Below are 17,549 nucleotides of genomic sequence, written 5' to 3' on the forward strand. Positions count from 1 at the left end.
CAATGTGCTTCTCTTCAACCGAAAAAAGCTCTCCTTTATCTCTCGCGCAACACATCATCTTCGCAATGGTTTAAGTGGTCTTATTTTCATTTAAACAAAATAAAATTAATAAAATGATTCGATTATGTAATCTTAAAACAATAAAAGCAACTCTAAAAGACTTACAAAATTATTAAGACTTGTTGGGTCTTTCGTGGTGTTCTTCCGCTTACGAGCCGGTTTCTCAACAATTTCTTTCCTAATCACAATACGACGAGCAAAACCGGAGTACCACGACATGTTCTCATGATCTTCATGACCTTCGGGCACCTCGTCCAAAAGACTCAAATTAATTCTATGGTTACGTCTTTCGTCCCGATGAGAAATTTTTGGTGGTGGAGCGTAAAAGACATCAATAGATTTTTGGGACGTGCTGCACTCATCCCTTACCACTTTAAACAACGGATCATCGCCGTGATGGGGTTGTTCTTAGACGTAATCGATTTATTGCATAACCCGATGTGAATCGTACATTGAGAATCCTTTGGGTAAAACAAGGGACCGTAGCAAAATGAAACATGATTTCTCCTTATGATTATTTTATCATTTCAATCGTCTCAATACGGATCAAAGATTACCTCATCCGTATTCATTTTGTCCAAGACAGCTCGCATGTTGATAAGCTTCCCTGACATATCCTGAAAAAGTGGGGGTACAACAACCACACCCAATATTTCGTTTAGCAATATGTATGGACAAACTCCAATATACCTTCTAGAGAATCAACTAGACAGTCTCTAGATAAAAAGTATATCAAAGAGTTTATATCTCAATCTCTCGATTTGATATATACTCAAGCAAATAGAAATCTGCGAGTCTTTATCAAATACTAGAGAGATAACTTGGATGGTACCAAAGACCAATATGCAAGTGTCAATCAATTTAAATCAACAACCAAAAGGTCGGATATTCTAATTGATTGAACAACGCACAACCTGTGATATTTCAATTATATAACAAAATATAATGCGGAAAAGAAATAACACAGACACCAGAATTTTGTTAATAAGGAAACCGCAAATGCAGAGAAACCCCGGGACCTAGTCCAGATTGAACACACATTGTATTAAGACGCTACAGACACTAGCCTACTCCAAATTAACTTCGGTCTGGACTGTAGTTGAACCCCAATCAATCTCACACTGATCCAAGGTACAGTTATGCTCCTACGTCTCTGACTCCAGCAGGATAATACGTACTTGATTCCCTTAGCTGATCTCACCCACAACTAAGAGTTGTTACGACCCAAAGTCGAAGACTTTAATAAACAAATCTGTATCACACAAAAAAGTCTACGATAATAGATAAATCCGTCTCCCACGAATATACCTACGAGTTTTGTTCCGTCTTTTGATAAATCAAGGTGAACAGGAACCAATTGATAAACCAGACTTATATTCTCGAAGAACAACCTAGTATTATCAATCACCTCACAATAATCCTAATCGACGCAGCGAAAAAAGATATTGTGGAATCACAAACGATGAGACGAAGTGTTTGTGATTTCTTTTATATCTTGCAAGGAAATCTTATGTAACTACATAAGACTCAGTCGAAGCAAAAACGATTTGATTCACTCGAATCGGTTCATGAACTATATAGCCAGGGTTTGCATTTGCATTCCTTAGTTTATATAAGAATAAGTTCACAAGCATCGTTTTCAAATATAACCTACTCAAGTTCGCGGACTGGGTTCGTGGACTTAAGTTCCCGGACGGAGTTCACAAACTCCAGCAGAAATTATCAGGACAAGAACTTCCGCCAGTTCGCGGATTGGGTTCACGGACTTGACTCACGCCACCATGCCGGTTCTCTTGATCAACAAAGTTCGCAAACTTCGGTTCAAGGAATAAGGACTTATACATATATATATTTCCACAACAATGCTTATATCCTCCAATGGTTATATAATCTAAACTCTCATTTCAATCATTGGAACATTCTTAGAGGACGTTGATATTCTATAGTTGTTATTCACAAACTATTTTTCGTCAAAGTAAGCAATTTCCAAAGTGATTGAAACTTGTCATGACTTTCGTCACTAGGTAAATATGAACTTGGTTAAACCGAAAGCTTACCAACACATATTTCGAGAAATAGATAGGCGAGATAAACTCAACTCGAAATAGCAAATGTGTATAATCTAAGTCTATATAGCAAAACGACTTTTGTCTCAAAATAGGAGATAAATAGACTTTTGAGTGATAGATAAGTTCAAGTCTCCACATACGTTTTAGTCGATGAAGATCCATCGGTTTCTTGAGTAGTCCTTCGTCTTGTATGATGATTGCCATGGAGTTCTTGAGCTCAACTACACTTTCTATCCTAGTCCGAGACCTTAGCTATAGTATACTAGAAACCAAGACTTATAGTTTTGATCACTAACATTGACATACATGCTTGAGATAGCAACGCATGCGAGTTCGACCGAGCAATGCTCTAACATATCCTTCTCCTGACAACCAGTAAAAGTGTACTTGCGTCCTCTTTGCTTGTGCTTCGGTAGATCAACATTGACTTTGATGTTGGGATTGGGTTTCACCAAGGACGGGAAGTGCTCCAGATCTATGCAAATACAAAGTATAGTAAGAATCTCATCTTACAAGTATTTTGCAAATATAAATGATTTAGACAATTGAATTACCTGGAAGAGACCTAGATTCCTGTTACCTTGCTTGACTAGAGCCCTTGAAGCCTTTATCAACTCTGCATTCAAGAAGCCAACCACCGCAGTACCCCATGAATAGCTGTGCATGTCATCAAGGGTGTGCAATAGGTGTAGATACTTGGCGTTGACCAAGTTTCCGGAACTGTCGGGGAAGATAAAGTTTTCCATGACGTATAGCAAATAAGCGGACGTAGTAGCATTGATTCGCACTTCGTCCACACTTCATTCCTCATCAAAAAATTTCTAGGTCCCAGAGTATGTGTCCCTCAGATTCTTCAGATTCAGCTTCTTGCTTCTATAACCATTCTTCATCACAAACATAGACTCCGACTTCTTCTCATCCCAACCGAACAAGCTCCTATTTAATTTGTAGAGATCCTCCCAAGAAATATTTTCATCGTAGCAATCTTTGGTAGATTGTACATCAACCTCGAGGCCTAGAATTTGTTGACAATCATAGGGAGTAACCGCCATCTCACAGAATGGGAATAACATTGTATCCGTCTCCCCGCAGAACCTCTCATAGAATGCAGATATGGTAACTTTGTCAAACTCAATAATTGAACTTTTCATCGCACGCCACAACCCGGAGTCCTTGACAATTTCTTTCACAACGTCACACTCAAGTTCAAGTGGCCATTTCTTAATCATAGTATTTGAGCTTGGCGCCTCAAAAAGGATGACATTCTTATGATCTTAAATAACATAAACCAAAACATACAATTACAAAAGAAATACAAACATTTGAAGCAAGTTTAAGATAAATACACTTGAATAAAAACAAAGTGAGGTTGAGATTACTTATGATAGTAGAATAAACTTCATACGCCCATGAGTCTTTGTATCAAAAAAAGAACATGTCCATCATCTTCGGGTAATCCTATGAGTGGCTCACCATCTTTTTGTTGCTTCTTCAAGTGAGAGGGATGCATGTGGGAATCAATAGGTTTATTGATAACCTTCTTTTTTTTCGTTGCAGCTTGTGGTTGTTGTGGTACCTGTAGTTCTTGAACAACCCCTGTTTCTTGACTATTACATTCTTTTTCTTCATCTTCTTCTTCATCTTCTTCAACAATTTCACCTTGTCCATCATCTTTGTATGATTATTATCACTATCATCATTGTCACCACCACCATCATTACCTTCTCCAGCAGGTGGGAGACTTTGATCATCATCATCACCATCATTACCACCTCTAGTAGGTGGATCTCCTTGATCATCATCATCATTACCTCTTCTACCAGATAGAATTGATTGGTCTTCATCTGGAGTTTCATCGGAAGCACTTGGTTCATGTGGACGAGTCTCTTCCTGTTCACGGATCCTAAGCGTTCTCGACACCACATGTTCCCCTCGATGTGTTGCAGTTAAGAGTTTGTCACCTACGCGAGGAGGTCTTGAAGGAGGAGTAGCATTTTTCTTTCCTTGCTTGACCTTTTGCATCCTAAACAAGAACAATGAAAATATTTTTCAACTAGTCGTCAGGGTTAGGTGCCGACCAAACCCCGTCGCCACCTTAGCAAAAAAAAAAAAAAAACAGAAACAATGAATAATAAAAAGCTACAAGGAGAAACTTGGTTGTGGTCAGTAATGAGTCGGCAAGGTCTATATCAATCTATATAATGCCAACTAATAAATAGTCGGCAGGATGTATTCAAATAACATGCCGGCTAATAACCAAATGGGACTCAGGAAACACAAGGATTTTCACAGTATTAGTCGGCAAGTTAGGAATTTCAAGAATGAATGACTAATAAAACTACATTTAGTCGACAAGGTTTTAAGGTTGAATATCGTGACGACTCTGTAAATGGCACTTACATATATGAAAAGTCGACATAATATTCAACATAAGAAGACAACGACTACTCCGAAATATGAAAATCCGACAAAATCGTCGAATAAACACCATGCCGGCTACATATTTGCAAATTCAAAAATTTTAATTTTCTGACCTAATTTGACATGTAAACAAAAAATTGAAGTACTGGAGTGAGTTTAATTAGTCACTTACTTTCTCAATCGCGTCATTTCTTGGGTTTCAGCAGTTTCAGTGATTTCTTTTTCTTCAATTGTTTTTTTCTTCTGTTTGTATTGGACTAATTTTCCAATGCCAGGGTCTTCAGTGCTAGGTCTTCTATAATTTTGTTTCACATGCGGTTTCATGTTTGAAGATTAATCGGCGATGGAATTTCCGAATCGCCGATTACGACGCGTTTTCGATAAAGGTGTGGTTGAGGAGGCCGGTATGGTAGAGGGGAAGAGGAAATGAAAATGAATTGATAAAATCATTAGGATAATTTCAATTATAATGGGTAAGGATAGCTTTGTAATTTCATACATTAGGACACCTCCTTAACTCTCAAAAAGAGTCCACTTAAAATCGGTCATACCCAACCCCGCAAGTACAAGTAACTTCCTGGAATTTGGTAATTCCCTACTGTATTTTTGTCAAGGATCAGGACATTTCTTTGACGCTAATTCGCAGGTAGGTTCCTATGATTTTCGATTAAAATCACATATCTAGAATAGTTGGTGAGAAGACACAAAAGCTCGCAAACTCAAGCCGTAGACGATTTGTCTTTTTTCCCGGGTTGTAGGTCTCCAACACCAAAATAAAAACGCGTTTCCTTTTTAGCATTTATCGAGAGAGAAGTGTAAAATGTACAGTTACTCTTTTCTCTCACTCACGATTGCGGAGCCAAAAAGTAGAAAGAATACAAAATAATACAGTGAATACTTACTGATTCCTATATACCACCATCAACAACAACACAGAAGCTAGAAAAAGAGATATTTCTTTTTGTTTCTCTCAAGAGAAAAAACTCCTTTTCTAAGTTTTTAACAGATTAAAAAGGGGTTTCCTTTCTGCTGTTTTAATCAATCGAAACTCAAACCAATTAACAAACCCAAACCCCTTTTTTTTTCTTAACTATTCTCAGATCCACTGGAGAGGTTTGGGTATTAATTAAATAAATAATGGAAAGAAGTGTACTTGGAAGAAGAACCGAAGGAGAATAACGAGAACCAGAAGACTATGACAATTTCTGTTCTCTGTACTTTACAGTTGTTTTTATTGATTGAATGGTTTTTTAGTTGTTGTAAAGAGATATAGAGAGTGCTTTTTATTCTGATTTCATACTACAGAAAAAAGTTGTTAGAGAGAAGAAGGTATGGAGATGGAGATGGAGATGGAGAGAAGAGGTATGGAAATGGATAGTGAGAACCACCAGGTTGGGTCTGTATTGACAGGTGATACTAGAGGAAAACATAGGATTCTTGCTGAACTTAAAAGACTTGAACAAGAAACTCGATCTTTGGAGGTATTTGTTTCTCTTATTTCTTTTGCTTCATTGTATTTCTTTTAGGTTTATCAAGTACCTTTCAAATGAAATGTTATTGCTCTAAATCAGTTGACAAGATTAACACAGAATTTCTATATTCAAAATTTGAAATAACTCTGAGCCACTGTGTTTTGTGTGTTTAATTAATTTGATTAACTGTGATTGAGTTATTGATATTGGTAAGTTACTAAATACAGTAGAGCTGGGGAAAATATTCAATAGATGACCATGAAGTTTGATTTTTTTTCTTTTTGTTTTGGTGATTTTTGGAAGTTTCGTACGAAAATTTCTAGGGAGTTGATTTTGGTGTCAGTTTATGTTTTCAAATTAAGGGGTTTATGGCCTGATGGGTCTGGATAGTTCTGCTGTCTGTGGAAATTTTGTAAGAACTTGTGGAGAAGGTAGTCATTCCATCCAGACTTGGTGTGCTGAACTTCTTGAAGCCATTGTCAATTTGTCAGTTTAATATGAGATGGTTTCTAGGGCATTGGTTTATATATACCCCTCTACATATCTGCTTTGTACAAACAAGTTGGTTTTCATCTCAACCAATTTGGTTAGTAGGTAAAGCTAGATGAAACGCCTCTTCCATCCGGTATATATTTCAACTTTAAGAATCCTAAGTATTTTCTCTGAATCCATTTTACTTATAGTTATGAGAGTGGAATGTTCATGATGTCCACTCTTATGTACATAGGTTCCAACGTATCAGTAAGAGTTTTTAAGGTTCATCTATGTATTCCTTAATGTTGTTTTTCATGAGGTTTAATTTCTACTAGACTAGACAATGTTGCTTGCTCTAGAAGCTCAACCAAAAGATAGCCAATGGTTGGTTTTTCCCATGTTGCCTGTTTTGATGTTTTCTTCACTGGGACATGTTTTCGTGCTATGAAGATATGGGGATTCATTTGTAAATCTATGCAATTCAATGCTCCCATTCCTCATGGAGCTGAGGAGTTGGGTTTCGGGGAATGTTGCTTCTCATAAAGCTGCACTCCTAAAAGATTTCAATGTAAGTGGGTTTAGTCTGTTAGAACAAAAAGCTATCCCAGTAGATGCTAGATGGTTATCCGAATGCACGCTCAATCATATTTATAGATTTCTAAATTATGATCTGACTAAATTTGGTGCGAATTTGGAGGTGATAAGGCGCTGGTTGTGTCTTGTTTTCCCGTAACTATCGCAAATATATTGCTCAGAATTTAGGAGCCTGAGGCAAGTAAACATTTAGTTTGTTGATGTTTAGATATTAGTTGCATCAGTTTGAAATTTGCACCAATGTGTTTTGGAGAGTCGAGACAAGGAAATAAACTTTTCAGCGAATCTTGATGGTATTGAGGCATCTGTGTTAAGCATAGTTTCGGGTGTCAACACTGGTGCAGGCTTAGGAGTCTGTTGGGGTTAACTCGGGAATTAAGGTGTTGATGATTGGCATATTCATCACTACACCGTTAATGGGATCACCTGCTAAGATTCAGTCATTGATTCTCTGCGGTTTGTAGTGGTTTCACGGCAACTGATTTCATGTATAAATGGGATTAAGTCATTGGTTCTGTGAGATTTTGATATTTTGACTTATATAGCTATGGGCTGCCTTGTACAGCTATATAAACAAATTGTATATTTTCTTGTTTCAGTTTAATCTAACCTTTAACCCTTCAGATGGAAAAAAAAAGCGCCATGTTAAGAATATATGCCCCATCTATAAAAAGTACTTGTGTGTTTATACTTTATACTAAAGACCTTCTTTATTTTCCCAGACCATCTGAATGTCCTTTGTTTCCATCATGTTATGTAGGAAGAACTGGAAGAACTCGAGAAAACAGAGAAAGTCTCTGCAGCATGCAGGGAGTGCGTATTTTCTCACTGAAGACATAAATTATTTTGCTACATTCTTTGGTTTGATTAGCACTTTAAAACTATTTATGTTCTAGACTAAATTTCACCTTGCTTTCTTTCGTCAGATTGTTGCTTAACGTAGACGCTAGACCAGACCCACTTCTCCCAGAGTAATATTTCTTTCATTCATTATCTTTTACTTTAACTCTCATTTTGCACCTTAAATACAGAAACTGTAACCGTTTACCTTATACATTAACCAATGGCTGCTATATTTCGGTTGTGACAGAATGCATGGCCCAGCAAATCCATTCTGGGATAGGTGGTTTGAAGGACCTCCAAACTCACAAGGTTGTAGATGCTGGGTACTCTGAATCACATTCTTCTGGAGATTTTAAATCCCATTCTCCATCTATTAGCCTATATAGGCTCAAAGGATTATTTTTCCTCGTCTTTTTTATTTCTCCTTTTCCTTTCCGATATTTGGGAGTGAAAGATTGTTTATTGAGGCAAGTGTAGGGTTTGATACATTCGTAAATATTAAGTGTAATGCCATTGTGATTTATGCACAAAGATGAAGAATTTTTTCCATAAAATCAAAATGAAAATACAAGTTGTTCTTTCACAAGAAATCCATATGGATGAGTGTTATACAGAATAAGCTCTTTTCAGTTTTTGCCAAGTACATGAATGAAAATACTTGCCAAAGTTTCTGCTTTAACTAGTAGCTTTGCCGGTGACGTGCTGAGCTATCCATCCCAATCCATCATATAAACCATCACCCGTTAGGGCACTGCATGCTTGAATATGCCAGTCGTGGTTCTTGATGCTGTGAAGAGAAAGGTTATCAGTGATCTCAGCAGGGGACATGGCATCCTTGAGGTCCTGTTTGTTTGCAAAGACGAGAATGACTGAATGTTGAAGGTCTTCATGTTGAAGCAGCCTGAAAAGCTCATCTTTCATTAGGGAGATTCTAGCTCTGTCAGTGCTGTCGATTACTGCTATCACTGCGTGCGTACCACGATAGTATGTAGCCCAGGATGTCCTCAGCCGTTCTTGACCACCAAGATCCCACACCTGATAAAACATTAAATTACAAGGTTAGATAGGTTCTGAATCATGTTTCGACATGCAGATATACAGAAACATGAATTCATGTACACGACTGAATATAACAAGTGTCCACTTCAACAGAGCATATCAGTCAAACCAGCTGGTTATGATGTAAGTTCTTAAATTATCATCAGCAGGAAGAGGTTGACCACTACTTCCGCATTTGAGAGATTTTTCTGTTAGAGACAGAGCATATGGTAGTGGTAGAAGGATAAAGTTGCTGCAAGTGGTAATTAACAGAAAGATATCTTATCTGTGGATCTTCTATTACTATGTATCACCTGGCAAAATTACAGGAGGGTTGTTCTAAATGCAGCCAGCAACTATGCATAGATCAATGCCCCGTCTAATTCCAAACAAGTTGATACAGGGAGAGAATCAAAATTTCAAGATCCCCGTCAAGGGTGACAAGATTATTCAGTAACACATACAGAAAAAGAGCTATCAACTCCCAAATAACTTCCGCTGAATTAATCAGTACCAATGATAGATCACCATTTCTAAGAACAATGACTTATGCACCCGAATCAACACTTATTTAAATTTCTCCTAAGGTTCAGCCTTTATCCTACATTATTTAGCTTTTGTATGACACGTCAAGTCAGTATTTGTGCAACTACAGAATTTGATATGTAAACCTACACCACCCAGTCTATTTATACCCTCAAAAGAACCTGTAAAATGTTTACTAACCGACGAAATGAGCTTCCCTTATTCTCTGTTGTAGACAAGGAAATAAATTGTTTGAAGGTCAATACTTGGGCATTACTTCAAGAATCATCTCACAGACCCTTGGCCAACTTTATACTTAGCTAACGTTTCCAAATACGGAAAAATTCAACAAAAACGAAAGCAATTAACTTACATATAGAAACCAGAAAAAATAGGAAGGTTTGGTAATAACTACTGTAATCTGATGTATCACATCTTAATATAAAGTTGCACCTGGTAAGCTCTCCTAATATGATCTCTTTCCCTGTCCAAAAAAATAAACATAAAATATGATCTCCCTCTCTCTCTAAAGGCCAGCAAAATTGATATCATCACTAAGTCTCATCTCTAACTCACTGCTCAAAAATTGATGAATTTTAGATGTTAGCTTTCTTAAAGTGTAATACAGGAAATTTTGATCAACCTGGTTCAACATCTATGTAGACGTTAGCATTGTCTAACTTGTAAAAAGCTTAAAAGTGCAACACAGAACAATCTAAACTAATGATTACATCTAATAAGTCTTAAACCAGATATTAACAACAGAAAACTACAAGTTGTATACACGAAGTACATCAAGTATAAAACCTCTTCTTTTCTTTTCAAGAACCAAGAACATCAAATTAAAACAGAAGCCGCCAGCTACTAAACACGAATTTTTACAGCAATGAGTTACTTGTTAGCATATGTACCATATTATAACCTAATTAAACTAATGTTTACCCATATCTACTCATCTTTCTACAAATCCAATTGGTGTTTCAACAAAGATTGTTCTTATAAGAATTTTAGCTCTTACCTCAAATCGAATGTTCTTATAAACAAGTTCTTCAACATTACTTCCCACAGTTGGATGTGTAGTAACAACTTCTCCAAGATGCAATTTATATAGAGTAGTTGTCTTTCCAGCATTATCCAATCCGACTACAACAATCTTATACTCTTTTGCAGGAAACATCATGAACCAAAATCTTGACATAAACGCTCCCATTCTTTATATATTCTTCTTTATTCCCGAATTGATCAAACACAGAACAAATTAATCTAATAAAACCAATAAGAAAACATCAATAATTCATCAATCGATCGAATTCTTTATAAAAAGAAGAAAAAAAATCAAGAAACAGGAGCTTAGATTAAGTGAAATTTGCAGATCTAATCTAATGAACAGAAAAAGGACCGAAGAATCTAACCTTTATATTTTATTTTAGGGTTGAGTAATTGAACAAAGCGAAACGTCCGAATCAAAAGGTTTCTTGGAGAATCGAAGATTGAAATCGCTTTCCTTTTACTAGTCTGTTTGCAATGGAAGAATAGAAAAGATGTTTTTGTAAAGGAAAAAAGAAAGATTGTTGCTAAAAATTGAAAAGATGTCTATACGAAGTAATGAACCGAGGGGATGGAAACTTCATTGGTGGGTCCGATCTTGAATATGGTTCATTGGGTGTTTGTGGTTTTAGTGGGCCTACTCGAATATCTTATGGTTATGGGTAGTTTGATGGAGTATTTGACGACTAGGATTTAGTTGAACAACAGATGGAATGGGTAACAGAAATGATCGTGAGCACAGGTTTACGTCAGCTGTGAGGGCTGAGGGGGTTTTCGAATCGGGAAACTTAGGCTAAGGCCCAACTCATGGATAACCCATAATATGAGGCCCCTAATTAAAAGAAATTTAAATTTAGGCCCCGAATTATTAAAGGATATTCATACCCTTTTATATATTGTCAAGTCCCAAATTAAATAAAATTTAAATTTAAGCCCAGCATTATTAAAATATAGTCAATCACCTCCGACCACTACAGCCACCGCCATCCACCACCGCCACCAACCACCTACGACAACCACCACCACAAACCACCTCCGACCACCACCACCAATGTCAAACCACCTCCGGCCACCACTGCCACCAACTACCTCTGACCACCACCGACCACCGCCTCCCACCAATAACATATGGATGTGTAATCTGAAGTTACACATGCAACGAGCATGTGTATCCAGAAGTTACACATGGGTATGGCATGAAAGGGTTACTCATGCGTATGACATGTGTAAGGAGAATTTACACATGCATATGACATGTGTATCCAGAGGTTACACGTTCATATGGCATGTGTAATGAGAAATTACACATCAAAAAAATAGACATAACATAAAAAAAAATAAAAAAAAAATACATAAAAAAATGGATGTATTACTTTAAGAATTATTTACAATAATTTCTTAGTCTAGTTACACACGCATCTTTCTAGTGCAATTGAAAGTTACATATGCATTTATCTAGTGTAATTGAGAGTTACACATGCATCTGACTTGTATATTCAGGGTCAACTCCAATTCCAGCAAGACCAATACCATAAATAACCAATAAGCTTTTATGAAGTTATCAGAAACCTGAAATATCACAACAAGCAATCAGTTTTTATAAGCTTAAATAAACAATACATACAAGCTAATGCAAAAAAATATGGCAGCTTCCCCAAAAAATTAGCTGTCAAATGCTTTTGGTACTTGGTGAAGGAAACTAGTTCCTAGCTATGTGCTTCAGGAACATGCTAATGCAAATAATCTGCTTTAGTCAGTCTTAATTAATAAGTAAATACTCCAAAACTAATGTAACGAGTTTAACTCTGTCCATGGAACTGGCTCGGTCATTAGTTTCTTTTGTTACCCAGGAATACAAAATGCATGCGTAATCAGTAGTTACACATGCATATGTCATATGTAAACATTAGTTACACATAAAATCAGTACAATATCTCATCTCTTTCCTCTAAGAAACTTCTCTATAGATGGTTTTATATTGAGAGAGCCTCCCACTACATATTATGTATTCCAGCCAGTGAAAAAAATAATATTATCATTCAGGTAACAAAAAATGAATGCAAAGTTCTGTTATTTCTATCAGTTTGATTAACATACCAATCTTGTCCTTTCCACTCGACCCATCAGGATCCTCTTTCAGCAATCCGACAGATCATATCAAGAGCTTTACGAATAAGTTTCTTCTTAATTGTCAACTGAGTACAAATCTCAGCACCAACCAGCTTCATTGCCTCTATTCCATTACCACTGTCTTAACTGCAGCTGCACCAGTACCTGTAATGTTAACTCCTAACATACATCTATCTGAGCATCATTAACTCAAACCATTCTGATTCTTCAACCAGTACATACCTGAGCTGTTCCCGTTCATCCCATAGCTATATCATAGCAATAACAACACCAGTTCATAATAAACCAACGCCAAATCTGCATTTGTACCACTTGCACACTCCTACAGCTCTCTGTGAACTTTCATACTCTGAAATCAACACCTCCATAACCTGTAATTAGCAAATTCATACAACGTATTATTCCTATCTAAAGATACACACATCAATCTAAATCAAATCATCTTAAATTAACAGCTAATTAGCATCTGTGCATAATTAGAACCAGTTCACTTCTAGAAAATTCAGGCATATATGCAAACTAGTAAACCGATTTACCCATCATTTCAGCTTCACTGAAATATCACACATCCAATTGGCATGTGTAACTAGAAGTTACACATTCAATTTGCATGTGTAAGTAGCAATTACACACCCAATTGACATGTGTAACTATTAACTACACATCCATATACCTAGCATACTCGTAAAATCCGAAGGCATCCACTTCGCAGTTGTTGAACAAATCCGTTTTATGTTAGTTTTCACAACAAAATCAGCTAAGTCTAGTAACAACCATGATAAGTTAGGTATTCTTTAAACCAATTAATAATTAATTTTGACGCCTGCATATGATGTTCAAGTAGAGCGATAGACATATAGTTGTATCAAACCTGCCTGCACCTTTACACCTTTTCTTCCGGTAATTTTGCTCCAGAGGTAATAGCTTTCAGTTTCTTCATTACTGTGCATCCCTTTGCCCTACACAAAACCAGTAGTGTAAGCCAATAATTAACATAAAAATGGATACATAATCACCTAAACTGAATGAACATAACAATTACATTCTTTGAGAAACTCAATCACAATGAAATATGAATCAAATTCTTTGGAATTTCTCACCAGGGCCAGCAACAAAAACTAAACATGGTTCATCTTCTTTCTTCTCATATTCTCCTTCATTTTTATCCACTTACTATTCAACCTCCGATCAAAATTATCACCACTACCATTAATCAACCCTGTAAAATCAAATTGAAATGTAAAAAACAACAAATCGAACCTAAAACAACAAAAAATAACAGCATTAACAATAACAAACAAAAACGTGCCTAGATTCAAATTACACGAATCGATCGATTCAAGAAAAATCGTGTGTCTCCATCTCTGATCTCATTTGACGGGTAATGGAGATTAAGATGCTCTGAGTTCATAAATAAACTTAAATTTTTCTTTCGAAAATTCAGATTAAAAATTAAACCGATTTTCAATTCGGAACCCTAGAAAATTTATTGACAAATTTTTTTTGAAAATTTCAACTCAAAACAGAGATCTAGATGAAATAACTGTGGATCTATATTCTAATCATCTTTTGAATGAAGATTTCTAGATGAAATCAGATGGATTAAGTTTTGAACAGTAAACAAATTTTTTTTCATCTGATATCGATTTAGAAATCAACAAATCAGGAGTTTAAATCGAAAGAAAAGATGAAGATATATCGAACCTGTTTTTGTCATCATGATTTGATGATTAAATCTTCATTTCTAGTTGTTGCTGACAATTTTAATTCACTTTTCCTCACCGGTATGCACTGAAATAGCAAGAATACGAGTTGTTGGCGATGATTAACTGTGTAAGAACCTGATTTCGGGAGAGAAATATTGTTTCAGATCTGGAAATGAAGAGAAAACATTTTTGCAGAAGAAAACCTCGTCTGGTAGAGAGACAAAATCTGAAAATGAAAATATATTATGATATTCCTCTTGTTTATATACTAAAGGTGGTCTTGGTATTATTAAAATTCGTAATAATTAATTATGGGCCAGATCTGAAGAAAATTTGATTTTTCGGGACTAACAATATCATTTTTCTAAAGTATGGAGTTGACAGTGGATGATCCATTTAGTGGGGCTTCTATATATTGAATTCATATAGTAGGGGTTCTAGTATTTTTCACTTTCGAATAACGCTGGGTTTAAAACCCGAATATCCCATAAAAGGCTTGATTGTTAGGATTAGGAGTTAACGACTACACCAAAGTGATTAGGTGTCTGAATCCCAGTTGTGCATTAACTCAAACAAACAACTGATCACAAAAACTTAGAATCCAACACATCCATTAATTTGTAGAGCGGAAAGCAGGGAACAGAGGAGTAGAGGAGAACAAGCTAAGTTAAGCAAGGCAATGTTAACCAAAAGAAAAATGGCAATTTAGTATGACGTCAAGCCACACATATAGAGAACCTTTCACTCACAAGTCCAATGCTTTCAAAGTCCCTACTTCTAGCATTCAAGCTTTGTTTATCAGAAGCCCGGCAGATTTCAAATACAATAACTTCCAGGGAATATTGCATATGAATGATGCAATAGATTATTCATTTCTGTTTTAGTCTTCACAGTTTCCGAATCTTACCATCTTGTCATATACATATGAAACCTAGTCCAACTTTTGATTTTGACTTGGCCAAATATTCCACCTTGTTTGCCGTCCCTGCAATGATCATTTTATTAAATCCATATGTTACAGGTTAATTCATCGTACTTATTTAAGCATCTCTTCATCAATGTCTCTAGTCCTTACCACCAACCATGGCTGACCTCCAAAATTATGCAGTTCTCTTCCTCATTTGGTTTATCTCAGTCATTCTGGTTCGGAAGTTTTTCCCAAATACACGACCAAGGATTTTCCTCCCACCTAGCCCAATAGCCTTACCAATCATTGGTCACCTGCACCTTCTTGGTCCAATTCCTCACCAAGCCTTACATAAGCTGTCAAACCGCTACGGTCCATTGATCCATCTTTTCCTTGGCTCTGTTCCTTGCCTTGTAGCATCATCAGCCGATGCAGCGAAAGAATTCCTCAAGACGCACGACCTTTCCTTCTCCTCTCGGCCACAATCCGCTGCAGTTCACCATTTGACTTATGGCTCGGCGGATTTCTCTTTTGCACCATATGGACCATATTGGAAATTCATGAAGAAATTATGCATGTCTGAGTTATTAGGTGGTAAAACACTTGAAAGTTTACTACCTATAAGGAGAGAAGAAATTCTCCATTTTCTACAAACAATGTTGCTTAAATCCAATTCAGGGGAAGCTGTTGATGTTGGAAGAGAGTTAACAAGATTGACAAATAATATAATTTCGAGGATGACTATGGGTACCAAATGTTCAGGGACTAAAAATGAAGCTGATGCAGTGAGGTTATTGGTGCAAGAAGTTGCTGAGCTAACCGGAACATTTAACTTGTCAGATTATATATGGGTTTGTAAACATTTGGATGTACAAGGCTTGAGGAAAAGATACAAAGATTTGCATAGAAGATTTGATGATATGGTTGAGAAAATTATAGACAAAAAAATGAAGAGAAAAAAAGACGAAACGGGGACTCATGGAATTGATGAAGATAGCACTAGAGATTTGGTTGACATTCTACTCGACATAGCAGAAGATGATAATGCAGAAATGAAACTAACCAGAGAAAACATCAAAGCCTTCATTCTGGTAGTTAAAAGTTTCTTACTTTCTATGAGATTTTTGTTATTAAAAATTTTCTAAGAATTTGAAGCTACTTTTCTTTTGCAGGACATTTTTGCTGCCGGCACAGATACATCTGCGCTAACAACAGAATGGGCACTGGCAGAACTCATGAACAATCCTGACATGTTTGAAAAGGCAAGAAAAGAGATCGATTCAGTGATTGGAAAGAGCAGATTGGTGGAAGAGTCTGATTTACCCAACCTCCCTTACATTCAAGCAATTGTAAAAGAAACATTGAGATTACACCCAACTGGTCCAATAATTCTTAGAGAATCTACTGAAGACTGTAAGGTGCTAGGCTACGACATACCTGCAGGAACCCGACTTTTTGTTAACGTGTGGGCAATCGGCAGAGACCCTAAGAATTGGGAAAATCCACTCAAATTCCAACCAGAAAGATTCATGCGTGAAGAAGGTAGCGGACCAAGTTCATTAGATATTAGAGGACAGCATTTTCATTTGTTACCATTTGGAAGCGGAAGGAGAGGATGCCCAGGAACTTTATTGGCACTGCAAGTAGTACAGACAACCTTAGCTGGAATTATACAGTGTTTTGAGTGGAAACTTAAAAATGGAGAGAGTTTCCCTGTTGACATGACTGAGGGAAAGGGTTTAACTCTTCCTAGGGCTCATCCTTTGGTGTGTGTACCAGTTGCAAGAAAAAATCAAATGCCAGCAATTTAACTGCATCAGTTTGATTTAATGAAAATCTTGTGCTGCAATTTCAATTTGAGTTTCTCACTTTTTTGTCGTAGTGTTTTAATTTTCTTTACTTCGGAAGTAGAGCCAACACTTGGTATGACACTGTTTTCGTGGAAATGCTACAGGAAGTTCATTATATAAACAACCCAGTTTGAACAGCAACGTATATAAATGTAGATTTTTGTTAGAGGGAGAGTAAAATGGGATCCGAGGAGCGCAAAAATCATACTCAAACTCATTAAATAGGAACGGTTCAAACTATTTGGGCGAGTCGGACAGTAATACCCTTGATCAAATATCCGGAATTGAAAAACTGAAGTCTTTCATCGTTATGTCTCGGTACTGGGATCTGGGATCTATTTTTTTTTTTTTTTTTTGTTTTTTTTGGAAGAGTTAGGAATTGAGAAAGAAATCACTGTCGTGCTATCTCTTTA

At 36.5% G+C, this 17,549-nt stretch overlaps 3 protein-coding genes across 3 annotated transcripts; 2 read left to right on the forward strand and 1 right to left on the reverse strand.

The window, feature by feature from the left end:
- The first annotated feature begins 5,332 nt into the window (after positions 1 to 5,332).
- LOC113342450 (guanine nucleotide-binding protein subunit gamma 1-like) lies at positions 5,333 to 8,523 on the forward strand. Its single transcript, XM_026587000.1, has 4 exons — positions 5,333 to 6,031; positions 7,851 to 7,903; positions 8,017 to 8,061; positions 8,181 to 8,523. The coding sequence occupies exons 1-4, from the start codon at positions 5,882 to 5,884 to the stop codon at positions 8,263 to 8,265; spliced, it is 333 nt and encodes a 110-aa protein (XP_026442785.1). The 5' UTR covers positions 5,333 to 5,881; the 3' UTR covers positions 8,266 to 8,523.
- Positions 8,463 to 11,068, reverse strand: LOC113342449 (ADP-ribosylation factor-like protein 5). Its single transcript, XM_026586999.1, has 3 exons — positions 10,909 to 11,068; positions 10,515 to 10,759; positions 8,463 to 8,968 (listed from the first exon to the last, which is right to left on the reverse strand). The coding sequence occupies exons 2-3, from the start codon at positions 10,704 to 10,706 to the stop codon at positions 8,609 to 8,611; spliced, it is 552 nt and encodes a 183-aa protein (XP_026442784.1). The 5' UTR covers positions 10,707 to 10,759; positions 10,909 to 11,068; the 3' UTR covers positions 8,463 to 8,608.
- A 4,394-nt stretch (positions 11,069 to 15,462) lies between these two features.
- Positions 15,463 to 17,316, forward strand: LOC113342400 (3,9-dihydroxypterocarpan 6A-monooxygenase-like). The gene is made up of 2 exons (XM_026586961.1): positions 15,463 to 16,377; positions 16,459 to 17,316. The coding sequence occupies exons 1-2, from the start codon at positions 15,463 to 15,465 to the stop codon at positions 17,095 to 17,097; spliced, it is 1,554 nt and encodes a 517-aa protein (XP_026442746.1). The 3' UTR covers positions 17,098 to 17,316.
- Positions 17,317 to 17,549: the final 233 nt, after the last annotated feature.

The sequence above is a fragment of the Papaver somniferum genome, unplaced genomic scaffold (assembly GCF_003573695.1).
Source record: "Papaver somniferum cultivar HN1 unplaced genomic scaffold, ASM357369v1 unplaced-scaffold_41, whole genome shotgun sequence".
Classification (NCBI taxonomy): domain Eukaryota; kingdom Viridiplantae; phylum Streptophyta; class Magnoliopsida; order Ranunculales; family Papaveraceae; genus Papaver; species Papaver somniferum.